This window comes from Tachypleus tridentatus, chromosome 12 (assembly GCF_004210375.1).
Source record: "Tachypleus tridentatus isolate NWPU-2018 chromosome 12, ASM421037v1, whole genome shotgun sequence".
Taxonomy (NCBI): domain Eukaryota; kingdom Metazoa; phylum Arthropoda; class Merostomata; order Xiphosura; family Limulidae; genus Tachypleus; species Tachypleus tridentatus.
In genome coordinates this window covers 38,319,407-38,338,512 of record NC_134836.1, presented here as the reverse complement: position 1 = coordinate 38,338,512, position 19,106 = coordinate 38,319,407, and the positions used below count along the sequence as shown (strand labels likewise).

General features: G+C 32.6%; 1 protein-coding gene across 1 annotated transcript in view; it reads left to right on the top strand.

Moving 5' to 3' along the window:
• The first annotated feature begins 190 nt into the window (after positions 1 to 190).
• The window catches only part of LOC143233062 (hemicentin-1-like), a 108,370-nt gene continuing 89,454 nt past the window's right edge, over positions 191 to 19,106 (top strand). Inside the window, exon 1 of the mRNA XM_076468937.1 lies at positions 191 to 620. Within this exon, the coding sequence (XP_076325052.1) occupies positions 551 to 620 (70 nt within the window). The 5' untranslated portion in view covers positions 191 to 550. The remainder of the gene's footprint in view (positions 621 to 19,106) is intronic.

Genomic DNA, 19,106 nt, shown 5'->3' with positions numbered 1-19,106 from the left:
TAAGTTCTCTACAAGTTAGCGTTTCTTTCCATACTACAGCGACACCTATATAAGACACTAAGTAATTTGCTGTATAATTCCTGATTTAGACGCCAGATGTCCTTGTGTGGCGGGCGAGTTTGAAGATTACATCAAGCGAATTTAGTCTTCTTCTCATGTGCATTGTAACACAGCGCCTCACAACGGCGCGGAATCACAAGTGTCTTGAGAGCTTCAACAAATAACCGATTCCATCAGACAGTTTAACAGGCCACGGTTAGCAGTCTCGTCGAGTCGTAGCACTGACAGACACGTAACACAACCTGCTTGACGCACGGCGGACGGTCCGCTGAGATCAAGCTGTTAAGTGGTGGGAGAAAACTGTTAATTTGCAAAAGCCAAGTAATACATCATTAATGAAGACAAACCTAGATATTAGAAAAGGAAGGACAGTATTCTAATCGCTGTTAACTAAAATAATTGCATAAATATAGATTTATATATATATATATATATATATATAAGCAGAGGATTATCTAACTGATTAACTTACATGAAATAAGAAAGCGTCATGTACAGTCAAAACCTTCTATTGGTCATCTTGTGTTGTCGGGTTCAAGCCATCGCTGTATATACTAAAGGTAAGTAATACTAATTACTTTCTTCTATAAGAATTGTACACTTCTATGTTTTATGTGGAAAAGCTGAAACTGTTATTTCAAACTCGTAACATGTTCTTGAAGAAACACGATTTTTAAATTTCGAGTAATAAATGTAGGTTTTAAGGAAACTTTCAAGAAATGATGTACAGTGAAAAGAAATATTCAATTTAACTCAGTCATTAAGACGTCAATATTTTAATTTGTTTTATTATTTTATTAAGTTTGATGAGAATTGAGAAAATATAGAATCCTTTTTCTGTTTACTGTCCCAAGTTGTTTTTCATACGTTACTCTTAGCCACCTGAGTTAAATGTAGAGATTGTTTTCATTTTCTCGGCTCAAATTTTACCGAATCAGCAGGCTATTTTCAAGCAACTAATCACTCAATTATTTTCATTTCAAAACGAATTTGAACTTACTCTATGATGAACTTCATACACATATATATAAATTAGTAGAAGCATCTTTATGTAGATTAGTCATACACGTTCTTGTTAAATATAACGATTGTTGTTGTTTTTTGGATGAAAAGGGGGGGGGGGGGGGGTGAGAAGTAGTTGTTCGTAAAGCGGACAATATTCAAGAGATTGTATATTGACGTACAGTAATACATTCTACAGCAATTCGTGAAATAATTTGTTGCGATTATGTATGGATTCCAAGTATCGTATTTTAACTTGGCAAGTACTAAAGTGTTATTGATGTCTACGGCTAAAATCACTACAGTACATAAGACATCACCTCATCCAGAAATTCTATTACATGCCTTGTTGCTCACGTTAATGTTTCTTGGCTTCACTTAATCTCATTCACAAATTGATTTGTAGTAATGTATGTTTTAAACGGATGTATCTGAGATTGTTTGTGTAGTCATGAGAACGTCGTGTTTATGTTTTGTTGTTTGTTAAGAGCTCTAAAAAACGAACATAAATCTATGAAGCCACAAACTAACTCGTTTCGTTTATCAATGGACTAAATGTGAAAACTAAATAGAGGGGGAAGCAATAAATATTTGTAAGTGAATAAAAACATTTATAAGGTTAAAGTTTATTTCGTGTTTTCCACGATGCAGACGTAAATCGTTTTGGAAGACTCGTAAAATATCTTTTACTGTAATATGTTTTTGGTTCTGAACAATTACATTGAAACATAATTTGTTTTACTCTTAAGATTGCGATGAGGCTACTCAAAACAGTCTGTTAATACATTTTCAATAAATGAGAAGTGGTGTTTTTTTTTCAAATAAATTTTGGTTTGTTTGTTTTCAGTTTATTATATTTGTTAATTTTGAAATCTTTTAACATAAAGAAAATTAAACTTTTGATAAATCTCGCTTACAAACTATAGTAATATGTTATTAAAGGTTTTTAGTACTTCCAACAAGCTTCGCAACATGCTGCCGAAACGTTGTCCTTGTCGTTTTGCCATGTGTTTATACGTGAGCCTAATTTTTTAAACGATGCACACAGACAAGATAAGAATGTTAACAATGAGGTTATACAAGTGTAGATTTAATCTAGTTTAATCATATTAGGATTATGTTATGTGATTCATTGTTATTGTAAGAAATAAAGTGTTTATAATCAGTTTTACACACATGATTATCCTTAATAATTTATAATAGTCGTTTTAAATTGTTTAAATTATATTTCATATAGTTAACTTATTGTTGATGATCATGTCAGAAAGTACCGCGCGATTATTGCTTAGCAGTGTCTATAAAGTTAGGTATATGTGTTATAATGTCATGTCACAATGATCCTGCTCTCAATAAACTGTATATTACACGTCATATTAACAATAATACAGCCTTATAGTGTTCAACATGTGTAATATAAAGAATTATGATATTATAAAACAAACCAATATAGTGCCGTATAAATCTCTATTCCAATAACTTCTAACAGAGAAACAAAAATTTAGAATTTTAAAACAAATAGTTATAGAAAAGTATATTTGATCCTTTTTGAAACCAGGATTTCAAGACAATCCTTAAACTCCAAGATGCAACCATAAATGTCAATGTTTACGTTTTATTTTATTTAGTGAGGTGTTTAATTGTCAATCTTTCAGTTACTGTATATTCTTTTCCGTATCACACATACATTGTTATACAAGAATATCTATTTTTTAAACTGATTCTGGCCGGTTTTGGTCCAGTGGATAGAAAATACGAGCCGTGTCTCCAAGAATTCACGGTTGACGTTCCAATGCTACAGAAACTTGATTTGCTCTTCGGTATCGTGGGTGAACTGCAAGATTGAGGTCATATTCATTATTAGGTTACGGAAGAGTAGGCGGTGGGCGCTTTTGTAAAGCTATTTTCCCTTTAGTCTATCAGCTGAAAATAAAGGAACGCTGTACGTACATGGTTGTGTAGCTCTGCTCAAAAATTAAGAAAAACAAATAAATCGGTTGATCTCGTTTTCCATTTTCAACTTAAATAAACTAAACGAAAGTTTCGCAATCGAAAACAAAAAAAATAGTGATAAAACAACAACTAATTTTACACAATGTACTTGAATACGATACTTTTTACAAGACAAACACGTATCACGTCTTGCTAAAATAGAGAGTCAACACTCAATTGTACCATTGATTTCGATTCCATTTAAGAAAGCATTTCAAATATATTTTTGAATTTAATTGGAGTTTCTACTATCTAAATTATGTTCATGGCCCTCGTATTTTGAAATTACAAGTGTGTAACAAACGTTTATCTTCTCAATCCAAGATAAAATATAATTTGTTTTTTCGATTACTTTTAAAATCATGAATGCTTTTGAACCTCTTTGAACGTCTTTGAACCATTGAGCATAAGTCTTAGCCACGTAATGATGTGAGCGTATCCCACGTGGTTGTGACAGCTATCAGTCGGATGTTGGCTAAGTATAATAATAACAGTGAAATTGTATAATTATTTCTTATTCACGTGTGAGTCAGAAGTGGTTGGTATGTACAAACTTCCTTGTTGAGCCGTATGTCGGAAATACTGATTACAATCCGCTGATAGAACATTAATACATTTTGCGATTTTCAGTTTGTAAGGATGCTTTACTAAAATGTTCAAGCCTGAGTAGTAGTTTGAGTTGATATTTTCATTGCTTTAGTAGATTTCATTGAGTGAGGTCATCGAAAGCTCCAATTGCTGATTGGTGGACATTGCAGTGCAGCAATACATACTATTTCATTATTAGAAATTTAATTCGTCATGAGTTTCAAAGTAGCGGCCATATCTGATATGACTGCTACACCAATTACGCATGATTCATCACTAATGATGAAATACTGATTACATATTTTCGATACCTTTAGAAGTGTATATAAGGTAAAGCATTGAAAAGCCTGCATTTCCTTCTAATAAAGTGAAATTCTTCTGAATTATTCAATATAATCGAATATAGTTTCAAACGTCCAGGACAGGAGCGAGTTTATTGTTAGAAACAAATCCAGGCTTATGAAAAAACACTAATTTGTGAAAATTCGACAGTGCCTGTAACTGTAGAAATATATTTATATGATGCTCTTATTAATAACGACCCGGCGTGGCCAGGTGGGTTAAGGCATTCGACTCGCAATCCAAGGGTCGCAGGTTCGAATCCCGGTCGCACCAAACATGCTCGTCCTTTCAGCCGTAAGTACGTTATAATGTTACGGTCAATCCCACTATTCGTTGGTAAAAGAGTAGCCCAAGAGTTGGCGGTGGAAGGTGATGACTAGCTGCCTTCCCTCTAGTCTTACACTACTAAATTTGAGACGGCTAGCACAGATAGCCCTTGAGTAGCTTTGTGCGAAATTCAAAAATAATCAAAACAAACAAAATCTTATTAATAAAGTAATCTAATATATATTAGTGATCTTACTTTTCCCGACAATTTGTTCTTTGCTATCAAAATGATTTACAATTTGAATTAGTCAGTCAATATTGGTATGAGTGAGAGAGCTACAAATTGGAAAATGTCATAACTTCAGTTTTGTTTTAACCAAAATGATAACTATGACAACGTGGATGTTTAACTGGTTTTAAAAGTGCTTGTGTTAGTTTGTTAACTGGTGAAAGTTGCTCAAAACACACTGTGAAACTAGGCGAGTCTTTATAAACTTATCCAATGATCGAGTTTACTGCTTGAATTCACAACACCGCGAAATAAAGTTAATTGGGAAAAGATATTTGGAATTGCAGGCTATTTGATGGAACCTTTTCGCTGTTAAGGAAACCTTCAGTACAACAAAATACTGTGGCGCTTTATCCTACTGATGATGGTAAATTTATACATTAGAGAAGAGAGTTTTACTATATTTAGTCACCTAATAACTAGAAATACTTCTCGACACTCGCAAAAAGTAAAATAAAAAAACGAAATCAATACATTTTTCGCTGAAACTATCAATTTAAACTGATAAGCTCACGATTTTGTTTCTGAACTCGATACCTGTTTTCGGGGTTTCCTTTGCATAAAAGAGTTGAATTATTCTTGGATTGGTTGCTATTGGCGAACTTAGTAACACACGTCATTAAATGTTTAAATGAGAATCATTGCTTACTCGTTGTTAATAAAAACTGTTTTCGTCATCTCTGAAGGTATCTTTTCAGTCAGAGGGTTTTATTAACTTTGTGTTATTGTTGTTGTTTTCAAACAACAACAACAGGCAACTCGAAACTTAGTGTGTGCATGTGATATGTCTATCGATATTCTACCGGTAAAAAAAAAAAACTTTTTGTAATAAACTATTCTAGGTTAACTATCATGCACTATAAGGTACACATTTTGATGATATAATTTTCAATGTTTCTATAAATATATCAAAGCTACAGAAGAAGGATATTAGGATAAAGATATATTTTATCTTTACGTATATAGAAAATGGTGCATATGGAAATACATATTATGTACATGTGTACTGATTGGAGTTTCAAGGAGTTTATGAGAAAATCTATAGTTTTAGTATTGCTTTTCTTTTCCATAAGAATTACTGATGTTAACGATCAGGACAATTAATTAGGGTTAAAGTACTTTCCAAGTATAAAAGTTTAGTACCTGTAGGCAGAGTTGCTAAACTTGTTTTGAAGATAAAGGGGCTGACCTGAAATGATTTCTAATTGTGCAGGGAATAATGTGGCAGGAGTTTTCTTTTCTTCTGTATAACACCGTTTTTCTGACCTTAGCTTTCTTTAAATATATATAGTCCACTAGCTTCAGGCTTAGTCTTCAAAGACCCACGAATGTCTTCTCAGCTTTAATGAAGTTCCACAGCTGCTTTAATTTGTGGTTTGTTTCCCCATTCTGCATTCGATTTTCCACTTCCAATGTAATATACTTCAGGCGTAAGGAGCGAGAATGCATTGAACAAATGGTTATTAGCGTACTTCTCAAACTTCTGAATGGAATGTGATCACGTTGGAATTCAATGTTGTAGGAAGTAAAAACGGTGGAGCTTTCATATTGGAAGTCTAAGAATAGTACGTGGGCACTTAGGCTTTATGTAGTGATGAGGCACTTGCACAATATATCCCAGAAGCCACACGGCAGATAGGTTAACAATAGTCAGGTCAGGTTGTCACGAAGTCAGTGACGGTATTCCAGGTGACGAGCTCAAATAAATCAATTACCATTAGGATAGTGTTTAATTAAAGAATTAATGATACAGTTTTAGATCTGTTGGTTTTTTAAATCTCTTTTTAAAAAGAGTTTATTATATTGTTGGTATACTTATGATTTTGTTGGTTGCAGGATTATTAGTGATATAAGTCTCTCACACACATTGCAGAACAAATACTATAAACATCAATTATGCTCACTAATCACTGATGGGGATTTGTTTACCAACATCTTTACAGTGAGTTTTGTAAAGGAAGTAAAAGCATAAAAAATTGCTGGACATAATGGGCCTTTCTGTATGAAAACATATTTGTAATGTGGGGGCAAAACATTCAAAATAATGAGAATCCTTTAACTGGGGTCCTAATGAAGGAAATTTACGTGTTAACGTTCAGACTGTTTTATTCAAAATACTGGAGGTGCTCTACAAGATAAAGATTTAAAGATAATCAAAATAGTTTTAATAACTAGTTGTAAGCAGTTATTATACCTACGGTGATTTTGTCTCAAGCAAGAAGAGTTTTAACATTACACGTGTCTCTTCTCGAATCACTATGAAATACATAGAACTGTAAATACATAAGGTTAAAGTGAACTAATGTTGCTGTAAAAAGCGCGCTCCGTATGTTTGGCCCTTTGGTACTCTATAAAAGCACCTACTATTCGATCAGACAAGAAAAGCCCAAGATTTGGCGGTGAGTACTGCAGAAATGCTATATTCCATGTAATACGTCAGTTACTTTAGGGACAGCTTGTGTACTTTGTGTACTTTTCCCGCAAATTATATAAAAACAAAGAAACATTCACATTTGGAATACATATATCTCCTAGATAAATATATTTTACTGCGTGTTTATCATAAATCATATTTCTAAATAAGTAAAAAAATGATAAAGTAGTTACGATGTAACCTTTACAATTTCAAATAAGCTCTTGTAAAAATAAAAAATAACAAACGATTATATGAATATCGTTATAACAATAGTTTTTAATTGTATGAAACGCATGGTTGGAAGATAACTTTAAATTAAAATGGAGAAATTGTAACGTGACCACATTTCAATCCACATCCGCTTATCTTACCAAATCTGAAATTGAATTATGCACGCATATAATAAAGGCAACTATTACTATTGTTAGTAGAAATGGAATGCATGGTCTTTCGCTGATATATATAATTTTACGGTGAATCATATATCTTTTCACTGGTCGTCAGCAGACTACCACGATGCTCTCTCTCACAAAAATAATAAATTATAACATAATTTCCAGCGTTTCAAAAAAAATAAAATAATATTTTGATGAGATATGAGCACAATCTTTAGAGCGGTTAATTTTTGAAGTGAGAAACACGTTTTTACTGCAAATTGCTGAAGATTTTGAGATAATTTTCTTCAAAAACAATTTAGCAGAATACTGAACAAACTCATAATAAAACAGACAGAAGATGATCATTAAATATATTGCTCTAGTACATTTGGATGAATGGTAAGAGAATGAATGAGGTTTTTGAGCTTATTTAGAAACATTCCGAGTACCCAGCGCTAAGGAGCTTTCCTACTTGCAAGAATTTTTTTCTTGTTTTATATCATTGTTCAACTTTCCATACTGAAAACATTCTTTTATCACTTGCTTCTAAATAGCCTTTATTATTTTTAAAAAGATGCATTAATTTTGTAGCATACGAAGGAATACGAACTCCAGATGTGTAACATATAAATGTGTACTCGCTATTCAGTACAGCATTATGTCCTTCAGCTTATCTCTTTCACACATCCTGTAAAACTGTTTCCGACCACGATTAGCTTTCTCTTGTAGTGTAAAATATTATTTTATAACTGGAACTGACGTGATTAATCTCAAATTGATCTGATTTTTAACTAGAAGAGAAGATGGTATAGAACGTGTTACGAGTTTTCTTTAAGGCTGATAACTGTAAGTATGAGATAGACAAAGCTTGGACAATGTTACAATGAAAGATTCTCTTCTCTTCTACATATAAAAGAGACAGGGGAAAATAAGATCTTTTGCTCTGTTATCTTTTTATCATCATGTCTTTCCAGTCACGATCGGAAACTGTCGTAATCCGTAGCAGATGAATGGAACGCAGCCGGAATTGAAATGAGTGTTCAGCCATCATATAAAGCGCTGGTCTGAGAATCACCGAGAAGTGTATAGATATGGTGGATTACACAACAGGAGATACATCCTGTAATCATGTTATAGTGTCCAAAGTATGGACAAATATTTATCGTCCATAACACATATTTTGTCAGCAAACTATCACCCCCATTAGAATAACAAGCATTTAAAGTATCTAAAACAAATAACATCGAGTATTACAAGCCTAGAGCATGAACACAATCTTTGACAAAATTCTAGAATATATTTATTTTAAGATCTATCTATTCTACAGTTAATAGTTACCTAGATGTGTTTTTAATAGGTTTTATTACAATATTATTATTTCTTTCCCAAATCTTTACAAAAGTATCATTATGTATCACATGGTTATAGCGGTAGAATTCTTATAAAACTGCTTTATTATTGAAACTGTTTTCTATTTTAAAGATGTTCAGATAAGAAGTTTCAAGTAGGATTAGACACTGACAACATGGTAAGATATTAGGAATTGAATTACATGAGTAGTTTTATTCTTATGAAGTCTTTTCATGATACTATTACGGATTTATCATAATTCAGTCTTTTCATGATACTATTACGGATTTATCACAATTCAGTCTTTTCATAATACTATTACGGATTTATCATAATTCAGTCGTTTCATGATACTATTATGGATATATCATAATTCAGTCTTTTCATGATACTATTACGGATTTATCATAATTCAGTCTTTTCATGACACTGTTAGGAATTTATCATAATTCAGTCTTTTCATGACACTGTTACGAATTTATCATAATTCAGTCTTTTCATTTTTTCCTTTTGTATCTTATTTACTTATTATTTTAAACCACAAGATTCTTTAACACAAAAAACTCAAATTTACAAATATGTATCGCTTGAATTATTAAGCATTAATGAACTTTATAGTCAATTAACATACAGATGTATATTTCAATAATATAAGTAAATTTTAAAACTTACGTAAAATATCGGGACTATGTTTATAGAAACTAAGTTTCTGAACATTTAATAATAGCCTAAACTTGAAGAACAATAAAACAGAACAAAACAATAATGTATTTCAACTTAACGACTTGCGATATTTATGTGGTTTGTTTGGCAAGGCGATTTCCAAGTAGAAGACTACAAAGGTAAATGTTTTAAGGTCCGTATAATTTTTCCTCACATAACTACTTCACGGTAATATTCCACCTAATTAGACCAATAATTCTATTATTTATTATGCCTGGCATGGCTAAGCGCGTAAGGCGTGCGACTCGAAATCCAAAGGTTGCGGGTTCGTGCCCGCGTCGCGCCAAACATGCTCGCCCTCCCAGCCGTGGGGCCGTTATAAAGTTGCGGTCAATCCCACTATTCGTTGGTAAAAGAGTAGCCCAAGAGTTGGCGGTGGGTGGTGATGACTAGCTGCCTTCTCTCTAGTCTTACACTGCTAAATTAGGGACGGCTAGCACAGATAGCCCTCGAGTAGCTTTGTGCGAAATTCCAAAAACAAAACATCTATTATTTATCGAAAACTTAAGCAATTTTATTTTGCTTGGAAAGCATTAAGATCCATTGAACCCACAGAAAAGTTTATTACTATAACGGCCTCCCGCTAGTACAGCGGTATGTCTACGAATTTACAATGCTAAAATTAGGGGTTCGATTCCCCTCGGTGGGCTCAGCAGATAGCCCGCTGTGGCTTTGCTATAAGAAAACTCAACTCAATTACTATAACGAACTTAAATGCTGCATTATTGTTAAGTTAAACACTTAAAGCTTAGGCGTGAATGTTGGTTTTATCCTAACTAACACATTCAACGAATTTGCTTAATATGGATTCCGTTTGTTTATTATTACGTAAGTAAGCTGTATATAACATCTACTGTTCTAGCCTTTTCTGTAATGGTTTATTTTCGCACCACACCTTAAGTAATTCAGTGAAGACCGAGACATGAAGGAAAAGGAAATGAAAATATGAATGGCGTAGCTCATTGGAGATGAACGTTCAGTGTGAAAACTGCAACAGTTTCCTACGGAAATAAGCTAGATTTTTATTTATCGAGACCCTCAGACAGCTAGAGAAAAATCAATAGTGAAAAGATTAAAAGACAAATATAGAAATACAATACTGTCATATAGTTTTGTTTAAACTATTCGAATTTACGGGAATCAGAATCAATGTCAAAAGACGCTCTTGTAGATAGATGTAAATCAAAGGTTGTAAGAAAGGAAAATAGGCCCATCCATCATGCTATGAAAAGCACGTGGAACCGAGGACATGGTTTTGGAGGAGACGATAAATCAAACGTACCACAACAATTGCACAAAAGGAGGGACACAAAGCCAATAATATGAAAGCATTACAGGTGTATCAGAAAATTATAGTATTTACCAAGAAAAGAAAAGTACGGTAAAGGATAGTTAGGCTTAACAAATATTTTTGATTGAAACAACTAAGATTATATTTACTTCAACTAGTATATATATATATATAATAAAACCTTAAACTTTCCTTGGATCTAATAATCGAATCTGGTGGATATGCTTTAAGATGTTATACAATAACAGTAATAATAATAATAAAAGCTTCAACTAAAACTCACAAAGATATTTTGTTGAATCTCAAGTCTTTAAGTTTCAAGTTACGTGTTTGGGTTGAAAGATGAATAGCATTATATTAGAATCACTGGGAACATCCCAGTGACCACTTCCTTGTTCTATCACTTCCGTAAACTTTAGTGTGCTCACAAAATATCTCGTTTTTCATTCTGCGGGAGATTTTTGTAAATATCACAAGTTTGAGTTTGCTGACTTGATTAAAACACGCAAACAATAGAAAATAAAAAAAACACTGGTACTTTTTATTACTATCTTAGAACTGAAGCTTCCAGATGATAAATAGGTAACGTATATAGAGTTGATGCATTAGATGTGCTCTCATAGCGTATGAAAGGACATTATTAGTTCTTTAATAGAGAATCAGTTTTTGTTTTGTTTTTTACATACAGTCTCCATTAATGTGCATTGATATCTTTTAAGCATCTTCTACTTTATTATTTAATAAAATTTCGTTTTATGTTAAGTTTAGAATGTTTAAAGTATGTCGCTGAGAAGAAGATATAGCTAATTACATTTTTTGATTTAAATCGAAAAAATAATCGATAATATTTTTGTTTTCATTTATAGGAGGTATGTTTGTGAACAATACAGTATTCCTACTCAGGTAAAAATGTCACAATTAAGTTTTTTGTTGTTTTTTCTATTCCTTATCATCATTTCATCACCTTTTTCAAATATATTTAGTTAAAGCTGATAAATTAGTTGATGTGGCGTCTTCTGAAAAAAATATGGTTCGTAAATAGATAGTTGTTCCCCGATAGATTAGAGGTAAGTTTACAGATTTACAAACCGGCGTTGATTCAACATAGTGGAGACAAAGCGCAGAAGACTCATTGTTCAGTTTTGTGTGAACAACAACTAACAAAATAGTTGTTTGCTGTAAGTCCTTTAATATTTTACAAAAGTGGATAATTAATCAAACTAAGAAGTATGTAAGATGTTAGAGAAGTATGTGTGGAAACTGATACTATGCATGAAAATATCATGTACAGAGTACGCTGTATAAAAGCAGTAATTTCACAATTAAAGACTATTTTAGCAAACAGGAACTCAAAAAAGCAATAAAAATCGTCGAACATAATAGCCAATACTTAATTATCGGGTTCGGCATGGCCAGGTGTTTAAGGCACTCGACTCGTAATCCGAGGGTGGCGAGTTTGAATCCCCGTCACATCAAACATGCTCACCCATTCAGCCGTGAGGGCGTTATAATGTGACGGTCAATCCCACTATTCGTTGACAAAAGAGTAGCCCAAGAGTTAGCGGTTGGTGGTGATGACTAGCTCTCTTCCCTCTAGTCTTACACTGCTTCATTAGGGGCGGATAACGCAATAGCCCTCGTGTAGCTTTGCGCGAAATCCAAAACAAGCCAACCAAACCTAATTAAGGCCTTATCTGATGATTAAAGTATTGAATGAACGTTTGTTATTAATACCAACCATGTCAAGTGTTTTCTCGAGAGTGGTGGCTTGCCTTGGCCTGGTGGGTAGGGCACTCAAGTCACAACCTGATGATTTCAGTTTCGAATCTCCGTCGCATCAAACTTGCTCGCTCTTTCAGCCTTGGGGTCGTTATACTGTTACAGTCAATCCCACTATTTGTTAATAAAAGAGTAGTAGCCCAAGAGGTGGCGGTGGGTGGTGATGGCTAGCTGCTTTCCCTCTAGTCTTACACTGCTAAATTAGGGACGGCCAGCGCAGATAGCCCTCATGTAACTTTGCGCGAAATTGAAAAATAATGTGTGTGTGCTTGTGTGTTTTCCTTATAGCAAAGCCACATCGGGCTATCTGCTGAGCCCACCGCGGGGAATCGAACCCCTGATTTTAGTGTTGTACATCCGGGGGTTTTAAAAAACAAAGAAACTTTCGTGTGTAACAATATATTTTCAGTTTTATACGACAAAAAATGAGTGTTAATTTTTTAAGAATATGATTTAATAAAACGTTGATCGATACAATAAAATATGTAAAAATCTCGAAAATTACACATATACACAAATATATATGTAAGTGTATATCCTTTACAGTTCTAACTTGACCTAAAACCGAACTTTAAAAACTTTCAAGGGGTTATTGGCATTAAAATCTGCAATCAGTGATTGAAAGGCTAAATGTGTATTATTACCAGCAACGTACGTAGTAACTAGAATGAGCGAAGGAATTTCTGTTAAAAAAAGATACGTCAATATCAGGCTCAGCAACACCCGTTCATGTCTTCAGAAATCATTCTTCGGTAATGAAACGATAATGTATATCACTTACGAAATGTGATCTTACATTTAGTGTCACATCCTTTATTTAGTTGCATTATTATATTTCATTCTTTCAGAAAATCTAACTGCATTAAAGGATTGTGTTAGTTAATGTTTTGCTTTTAAATGACTTCAGCTCCAAGAACCTCACTTTGTCTTGAATATGAATATTCAGTTTCTTGAACTGAAGTCAGTATGTCTCGATTTGACACTTTCTTTCTTCCACCTTTCACGTAGTACAATTGAAATTATTCTGATCAATAAAAAAACAACAACACCCAGTGGCTTATGAGGGCTGTTCTCAACGTGTAGAAATTACGATTTCTTAAGAGAGCTGCTCTCAACGTGTAGAAGTTACAATTTCTTGCAAGGACTGTTCTTAACGTGTAGAAATTATTATTGTTTACTAGGGCTGTTCTTAACGTGTAGACGTTACAATTGCTTGTGAGGGTTATTCTCAATGATTGTTTACTTGGGCTGTTCTCAACGTGTAAAAGCTTCTATTGCTTGTGAGGGCTTTTCTAAGCTTGTAGAAGGTATGCATAAAGAAAAGTCCAGAATCTGACAGACTACGTTGAAATGAATTATCTAGTTGATTTAATCGCGATAACACTAATTAATTTTGTTGCTTTGAAACTATTGAATACCACTACTTGTGGCAAGGTTTTCTTGTGAGTCTTCCCTCTGCCGAAACCAGGCGTGGTTCTCTTATAGCGTTTCGTGGTTCTCGTCCGATTGCCGCATTAATACGCTCTGTACTTTGGTTCTGATCTATGTAGGTAGCTTGATTGATTAGAATTTAATGATAAATGAACGTGATAACAATGTTAATTTGTCTCTTAAAATCTACTTACGTTAATGCCACATACACATAATAATAAAGTTAAATTCCAGTTCTAATATTTGATATATATATATATATATGTATATGCGCATATGAGTCCGTGTTTAATCAAACTACACTGTCTGATTCTAACAACATAAAGTCGTTGAATGTTGCTTGTGATAACAATATTAAACTTGATGAACAATAAAAAAAAGCATTGCGAACTTTTTTGATAGTCCCTCAATAATAAGATAAATAATGATATAAAGATGGTCATGAAAAATCCATTCTTTTTTATTGTTGTTGTTGTTTTTGGATATGGTATTAAATTCCTGAGTTTATTCTATGTTGCATCAAGCCTAAATTGGGGGCGTCAGTATTTTCAAAATAGACTAACGATTATCCCACAACTACTTTAGTATGCATGAAAAACTCAACACTGCCAAGCTTATTTATTGTTCTACTGCTCGACGTTTGTCCTAAATGTCTTCAGCGATTTATGCCTGTGCCAGGATAGTTAAGCTTGTTAGTTTTAACACCTTCGGCTCTACAGCCTAAATAAATGCTCTAGCATGGAGTGTACTGATGTCGAATGATTGATTGATCGTTTCTGGTAGGAAATCCGAGGATTTTTGGATACACGAAAACACGCGATTTAAACCTAGAGTGATGATGGATTATTTTAGATGAGGTACTGAGGGAATTACCACAGGCCTGGCGAGAACAACTCACCTGCCATTGGATTCAGGCCATGTATTTTTAAAAGGCTTAATTTTTATCTTACTTTTTAGATTTTTAGTAATAGTGGGAGCATTCTTCTATGTTTATATGCTCGTGCACACTCATTTAGGATCAATAAAACCGTATTACAATACACAAGATATGAGTATATTGTGCCGAATTATCCATACAACTGTTTACAATATAGAAAGTTTTGTTTTAACAAAGATAAAATTTATCACGGTACACAGAAATACAGTTACAAGAAGACTGTTAATTTTTTGTTCAAATTCTTAAACTCAACGTAAAGTAATGCAACAAAAACACTTTTAAGTTATTTATTTATTGTAATAATAGCACGATGCATGATATGTAACATTATATGGAAAGTACACGACACACAAACACGTTAATAACACAATAACATCACGGCATTAGATGTAGTGATATTGTTTTCGATGTTCGTAGTTAAGACGAATGTTCTAACTGACGGCGCGAGGAAACTCTGCCACTGTCTTGCCAAGCTCCTGCTGAGAAACACAAACGCTAATAATAATTTGACTTCTATGAACGTCAAAAAAATATATAAATTTTAATTTTCAAATTGTGACTTTTTCCTGTGACTTTTTTTTTTCTTACACTAATTACCACGATCCCATAAACATGTAAAAAAGTGTAAATTTGATCACATGTCTTTATGCTCAAATATGATTGTGAAGAATGGGTAAGCGTTGCATATTTGGATGCTCATGATTCAATAACACGTGACAACTGCGAAATAACAGTGTTAAGAGTTAATGCAGTTATAAAGAATGTATAACTACACTACTGCATGTTGTCAAAGTCGTAATATTATATAGTAATAGAGAATGGTTAATTGCTACATGTTTTTGGTATATGTTTTTTAACAAACAATCAGATATGGTTATTGAGAAGAATTCTATATTTTAACATCTCAAGTCTGTTTTATTAATGTCATCGAACTACCCATGAGTTTCAAACCTAATCACGTTAAAGTAATGTGACAGACATGATAAATGTAAGTTTTGGTTCTAATATTCAATATATCTATGTATGTCTGCAATCATTCAAAACAGGTTATCAATTTAAGAACAAAAATATTCTTTGGATCTTCTATCATGTATTTGTAAATATCTTATTTATGTTTCTGGTTTTTGAAGTAAAACAGGAAGGGTTACCTAATGATTCGTAAAACATCTGAAAGCTTACAGAAAAAAAAAAAAACTTTACCCGGAACGCGTACGAAAGTTTTCTTACTCGCTCTTTTTAGGGAAGTATTTTTTGTTTCTTTTTGAGGTAACAACTTATGCAGATGTATAAAAAACAAAGGCGGGAAGCAACAAGTATGGTTGTAATATAAAGCATTATGTACGATTTACTTTTTCTTCCATTTATAAACGGAAAACTTTGTACCCTCACACCCAGTAAACAATATTTTTTGTACACTGTTCCAGTCCTGCAAAGTTGCCGGGCAACAAAACGTATATATTATTTTTTGTCTAGTTTCAAGTTAGCTTCATTATAGCTTAATTGTATAATAATGCAAGTGATTATAAATAACGAAATTTCAGTTGTAATAACCAGCATATTATCTTTAATAATATGCTTATATATCTGAATGCATATTTTACACACATTTTTTACGCAAAAATATAATCGATTTAAAAAGAAAAATGCATAGATAAATTATGTATAACCTGATTCACTAGTAAAAGTAAAGAAAAACATTTTTTTTTAAATTATCTCAAAAGAGAAGTGAAACTAAAAAGTACAATTTAACTTTAATATGATTTTTTCTCTAAAATGTCGTAAGTGTAGGTAAAAGTAAATTTATTTATGCATTTAAAAAATTAAAAACAGCAACGTGCAACGAAATCTCAGAGTTTGAATATGTTTTAATAATTTTCTTTTCATTTTGTTACTTTAAACTTTTAATTATATGTTGTTAACTTTCTATAACAAGTTTATTTTGAGAATAAACTGAGAGACGAGTTAGGCTTGAAGGCCGTAAGTCAGACAGAATTTTTGCTAGTTTTATCCTATTGGCAAACTTTCTGAACGTTTCTTTTGTAAGTTTCTTTTACCTTCAAGTATTGAAAATAATGACCTTGTTCTGTACATTGTCTGGAGTTTCTCTAGATGATTTTTTATTAAAAAATGCTATTCTTGCAAGTAAAAAGCACTCTGTGAAAGTGAATAAAATAAAAACGTTCTATCTAAGTGATATATTAAGAATGGAATCCCAGATAAATAAAAACAAAATAATAGAATGAAGAAGCGTCTTGTTCGCTTTCAACTTAGGGTAGTAGTTTTGGTGGATATGTCAGATCTCATCAGTTTCAGCTGATTTTGTTAAGTTTTTCAAGATTTTCGTAAAGGGAAATACAAGAAACGATTTCAAATCTGTCTGTCGTGAAAGTTTTATTTCAGCAGATGTTGTTTAAATTACATTTTTAATGTTTTACTTTCTAAACAATGGAAAAGGAGACAATGGTAGTATATTTAGTTACCTTATAGTGTTGTACTGCACCATAGCTCAAACTGCTGAAAAATATCAATTTATTTAAACTGGAAAGCAGTTGGTTTATATACTATTCACTGAATATTGGATCCTCCATTTGCATCATATTTAATAATTATGTTTCTACCTGTCGCGATACTTAGCGTAAAGATCTTATAATAACGTGTTCTGTGTAAAATACGTAAAATATCATAGTCAGTTATTGCTGATGATGGCCAGATGATTAGGGCAATCGACTTGCAATTTGAAGATTGTCGGTTTGAATATCCGTTCCACTAAACATGGTCGCCTTTTTAACCGTGGAGTTGTTAAGAGTGTTACAGTCATTTCAACTATTCATTGGTAAAATAGTAGCCCAAGTGGGTGGTGATAATTAGCTGCTTTCTCTCTAGTCTTACACTGCTAAGTTAGGGAGAACGACTATGGCGTTTTCGTGTAGTTTTGTGCGAAATTCTAAATAAATTAATGATGGGTAATATTGACGCTTTTGTTGTCTGTATGTTTTCTTTTGCGAGTGGATGTAAACAACAAATACATGGACTTACAAGCAATTTATTGTATAAACATTAAAAAAAAATTGTTTGAGAATCCGATGCGGAACAATACAATTAACTTTAGGGTTAACAAAGATTTATCCAATAATCTATACATAATTCAGCCCATCAGAAGTTATATTATTGTTAAAACAAAAACATAATACAATGTCTTTAAGTTGGTTACTTCACACGTATATTTTATGAATTTTTGTTAGGCTATAGAATGCACATTGTGCAATGGCAAAAAATGGAAACTTCATTAATAACGAATCGCTTCTCACCAACTGCAGTAGTTACTTTTGTAACACGGACCGACAACTGGTGTAAGACGTCAGAAATTATTTTTCGAATAGTTCCAAGAACAACTGAGAAAACCAATGTTGGTTTGTGTTAGCTTAATGAGATTCTATCCCTTTAATTAAATCCAATATTCAGATCACATGTTGGGAGAATGAGTTTCTCCCAATAATATAGTACAATATCTAAGAGCAACTTTTAATGTTGAAGTAATAATATTTTATTGTGAGAAAAGTGTTTATTTATTACCATGAAAATCTAAAGTTACAACTTCAGCACAATCAACACACGAATATTTTCATCAAAAAATAATTATTGTAATAATTAAGAAACATCACATGAAATACAGATAAATTAAAACGTATACAATTGTAATAATACCTATACTTAATACATTTATGAATAAATTTACATATACAGTGTTAGTTGTAGACATAGTGTATTTATAAGTCTAAACACGTGAATAATTCCACGTGGGTAAGTTTACTTATTGCTAAATCTTTTTTTATTTTTAATATATAAACACCGTTTTTCAAAGCATTCTTTCAAACATTTTTTTTGCTGAATCTACAAACTTCACTGTTTAACGCGTGGAGATATATTTTTTACACCTAATCCAACAGTTTTCTGATGTAGGTAGTTATTTATTGTTACTAACCACCAATTTCTTGATTTTTGATGGTAACCTATGTTTCATTTGCCATCAGTTGGTTCTAGTTCACCATAATAGTTTTTAGCTAAGTTCTCATTTATATGTAGATTTTGAAGGAATGCACACCAGTAAAATGATAGAGGAGACATCACTGTATAGTGTACTAGGTAAGAGGAACCAAGTCATCATTATGATGATACTTTAATCTTCATTATTGTTTCAATTATTATCTTAGTCTAGGTTTTGAAGTTATGCCAGGAGAAAACGAATAGACTAAGAACTCGGATGA